Source organism: Peromyscus maniculatus, chromosome 10, assembly GCF_049852395.1.
Source record: "Peromyscus maniculatus bairdii isolate BWxNUB_F1_BW_parent chromosome 10, HU_Pman_BW_mat_3.1, whole genome shotgun sequence".
Taxonomy (NCBI): Eukaryota; Metazoa; Chordata; class Mammalia; order Rodentia; family Cricetidae; genus Peromyscus; species Peromyscus maniculatus.
The window spans coordinates 82800265-82804561 of NC_134861.1; the positions used below are offsets into that span (position 1 = coordinate 82800265).

At 37.4% G+C, this 4297-nt stretch overlaps 1 protein-coding gene across 1 annotated transcript; it reads left to right on the plus strand.

The window, feature by feature from the left end:
- The first annotated feature begins 469 nt into the window (after positions 1-469).
- Cabs1 (calcium binding protein, spermatid associated 1) lies at positions 470-3924 on the plus strand. Its single transcript, XM_006991644.4, has 2 exons — positions 470-3173; positions 3777-3924. Exon 1 carries the CDS (start codon positions 1869-1871, stop codon positions 3042-3044), a length of 1176 nt encoding a protein of 391 aa, XP_006991706.1. The 5' UTR covers positions 470-1868; the 3' UTR covers positions 3045-3173; positions 3777-3924.
- The last annotated feature ends 373 nt before the right edge of the window (positions 3925-4297 follow it).

Genomic DNA, 4297 nt, shown 5'->3' on the forward strand with positions numbered 1-4297 from the left:
ATAAAAGATAAAATATTTCTTTTAAAAATGAAAAGCTTGGAAGGTCGGGATAATGATAAAACATTTTTCTTTCAAGAGAAATAAGAGTGCTATAATCAATGTGACAATCTCACAGCAACACTGGTAATAGAAGGGTTGATGTGACCACCACAACAAGACAGAAAACTAAATGCTGTCGTGAATTTAACAAGGAAGATGGGATTATCTCTTCATCTGGCATAGCTAGCTGGAGATTACATGCTCATGAAAGAATATTTTCTTCATGGTTCCAGTTCTGCTCAACACACAAATATCCTATCATATAAGATAGCTAATTTAGAGAATGACTCTACTCTGTGTATTCCTCTATTAATTGATATTTCTGTTTAAAAACAAATAACCTGGACCTATACCTATCTTACAACTTCCTTGTTTGTGACACTGATGACATTCCCTATATTAACAAAGACACTGAGACCTGGTATGATGATGGGAGCCTACAATCCTCACATTAACGAAGCCAAGGCAAAAGAATTCTGAATTCAAGGACAATCTAGGCTAGGCTGTGGAGATAGACTCTGTCTCAAACAATCAACAAACAAAACAAGACAAAAAAAAAAGAACCACTGTAAAAATCAGTAGTGACAACCTCCTGAAGCATAAAAACATTTCTGGAGAAACTACTCCTTTTTTTTAATTTGTGCCTTAAAATCTATTCTTGTATATCTACAAAGACTGGTATCAGATCTATGCCTCCACATAACTAAAAGGAAGCTGTGAGCACTGTGTCCAGAGCTGATGAAGAAATGATTTTGTGCCACTTGAGCTAAGGCTGCTAACTTTTTACACATTTGATGTGTGTGAGTCTGAAAATTCCATTTCCTCTGATTCGGGGGCGGGGGGGGGGGGGTGGAGGTAAGAGGCTGACACTGCATTTCTTTCCCCTTAATCTAATCAGCTAAACCTTAAAGTCAATTGTACAACTACTGCCTGTCATAGTATCACTATAAAAATTCCATCTGAAGTGGATAGCTTCTGGAGCAACTACTGTTACTTCAACTCTGATTCTTGCTGCTTTATGAATTTAGACACGTGACACCAACCTCCTGTCACAAAAGTCTTCTGGGGTTGAAACAACTCGGGGAGGAGGGGATCTATAAAAAAGTAAGCCTACAATACTTGGCACACTGTTTCTCAAGTTAACTGAAAAAAATATGAAAAGCCTTAACAGTCTATTAACTTTTATTATCATCATCATCATCATCATCATCATCATTATTACTTAAAATGAAATTTCCCTCTTAGAAGAAAAAAAACTGACTGAAGTCTTGCTACGTAATTCTCTATTTTTAATTCACTACCAAAAGTGCTTTTGAATTTTAGACATTTAAGCACCATGAATCTCAGGAAAATGTGGCTCTGTCTCCCAAAATACACTGCCACTTACTTGTAAAATGGTTGATCTCAAAAAGATGCTGATAAACAGTCATCCAGAGTTTCCACTATTTACACTAAACCACAAAGTACCCAGCAAGCTTGACTGTGTTTGTGCCAAGGAGCACCAGCGTCACATCAGAAGAAATATACCTGAAACAGAAATATGGTAAATCCTAAGTTCTCTAAAAATAAAATATTTAGTGTGGATTTCTATTTTGTAATCAGAGCTCCATCATATTTTCTTCTAATATTAATAGTCATTCTAGTAAATATCTAATCACAGCCCAGAAGCAGCCTACAAGATGAGCCTTTGTCATAACCTTGGTGGTTGATGTAACAATCCCCATGATGACCAGCGCTTCAGTCACTATACTGGTCACTACTCACTTGCCCAGGAATGCCACTAAGCCCAGAGGGAAGCCCTGTGAAAGTGCTCAGTGCTCCTGTGCCTCATGGCTGAAGATGGATCACCCAAAATTTATTCTCATCCACCAAGAGAGAGCAGTAAAACACCAACGGAAGCAGCCATCTTCTTCGGGGCTGACAACACCATTCCTAAATCAGAAACAACCATTACCTCTGAAGGAGACCATATTACTCCAGTAAACGAGTGCACACCAGATGGTGATTTTTCTACTACAATCAACAAGCTCACACCGGCAAAGGAAAAGCTCAAGCTGGAAGATGATATCGAGGCCACTCTGAAGTCAACAACTCTTTCAGATAAAGAAATTACTCCGACTGAAACTCCAGTCTCCAAAACTAAGGAATCAATTACTGAAAATTTCATTCCAGTGAAACTGGGAAACATCTCCTCCCCAGTTGGTACTGTTTCTTTAATAGATTTTTCCAGTAACATGGCAAAAGAAGACATCATCTTAGCCACCATTGACTCGGGAGACAAAGAAATCCTACCTACTGCTGAGCTCTCTGGCACAATGGAGGACAGCACTGAGGATTCGGAAGATGCCTCTGCACTTCCAGATGAAAACACAGAAGCTGACGGTAACTCCTCTACCAATTCCGACGTTCCTGATGATGGAGCTCTCCAGGTCACTGACTCCTTGAGTCCTGAGGCTGAGATGCCTCCCTCTCCTGAAAAAGAGGTCACCACCCCTCCAGACACAAGCAACGTTGCAGAAGAGAACGCAACTGAAACTGACCTGATTGTTTCAGAGGATACCCCCAAAGCTGCAACTAAATTATCTGACTCAGATGAAGAAAAGTTTATCACTGTTTTTGAACTCACTAACTCTGCTGAAAAAGCCAAAGATAACCCAGAAGATGCTTTAACTGATGAGGAATCGACTGATGGAGTTAATGCTTGGATGGAGAAAGAGACTGTGAATGAGGCAGAGAACCATTCTGTTTTGCTTACTGCTGTTGAATCCAGGTATGACTTCATTGCCCCTGCCTCAGGAACCAAGAACAGCGTGGAGGAACCGACCGCTAACACAACAGAAGATCTATCTGAAAATGATACAACAGAATCAGTAACTAAGGACACGGAGGAGTTTCCTTCAGTGACATCGATAGTAGAGACCCTTAAACACAAGGAGGACTCTTCTACAACTGACTCTGGTATCTTCAAATTGCTGAAAGAAGATCCCGATGACCTAATGATGTAGAAGCAGCAACATAAGGGAGGCCATGTAGAAATACACAACGAATTAAAAGGTAGTCTTGATGTTTAAGAAGTTACTCAACAAGAAAAGTAAAAAAGAAAAGAAAAAAGAAAAATACTGTGGGCATTTAAGGCAAGTATTAGACTTAGAAAATACATATGTCTATGAATAGAGGTCATGTAGCAGAGTATATTTAAGAGCAATTTTAAAACCAACAATCTCAGTACTTTCCTGGGTACCATGGCTTGTTATATAACAATTTACCTTAAAGCAAAATACTCCATACTAGATTTTAAAGATAGGAAGAGGGCAAGAGTTGAAGGAATCCATTTCTTGTGACATTTAATGAGTGCCATTTCAGCTCATTCTAAACATTATAATTTAGTGAAAGTAAGGCTATAAAGAGAATCAAGTAACATTTATAAAGCATTAAAAAGTTTTCTGAAAGTTGGATTCTAAAATTTTCCTATTTAATGTCACACATGTGATTCTCTTCTATTAGAAGACAGATTTGAAGTCCTCACCAATGTAAGAGTTCAAGCTTCCTGGTAGTCACTAAACACCCATGTGGGACGTAAGAAATCAGACATGCTTCTTGGCTCATATTTGATGCTGACTAAAACAAAATGTTAGCTTTACATATATGTTCATTTGAAAAATAATGTAGAAACATGAATTGATTTAATGTTCTTTCTGCTAAGATTTACATCCTGAATTTTTGTCAATTTTTTTCAGATCATAAATGATGAATATTGTACTCCTCTTAGGCTGTTGGTTAGCAATTCAAGGACACATATCTTCATCTTTTTTTCTGACAGAGACTTTCCAAATGAGTCTGTTGTCACTGTGCTGATCCTCCTCAATAAATCATTCTGCAAGCAAACCGTTTACTGTGTATGATGTGTTTAATATTCTGGTACAGAATTCTTAAGGTTCATACAAGAAAAATTAAAGTCTTGCTTACAAAACAAATAGCATTAATCAACAAAGATCCATAATTTCCTTTTTTTTAAACTGAAGAAATTAAAACATGCCAAAACACTGAGTAAATAGCAAATATCGTATATGAAAGAGGAACTTTAAATAAACTCTGGACTAGTACTGTGTTTAAACCCAGAAACACATTATTATACAAACATTTAATATGAGACGAAGAATACTTCTGATTATGAATATCATGGCTCATCTCTCAAACAATCAAGTACTTGGGGAAAAAATAAATTGGAATACTGTTTAAACTATATCCTAAAACTTTA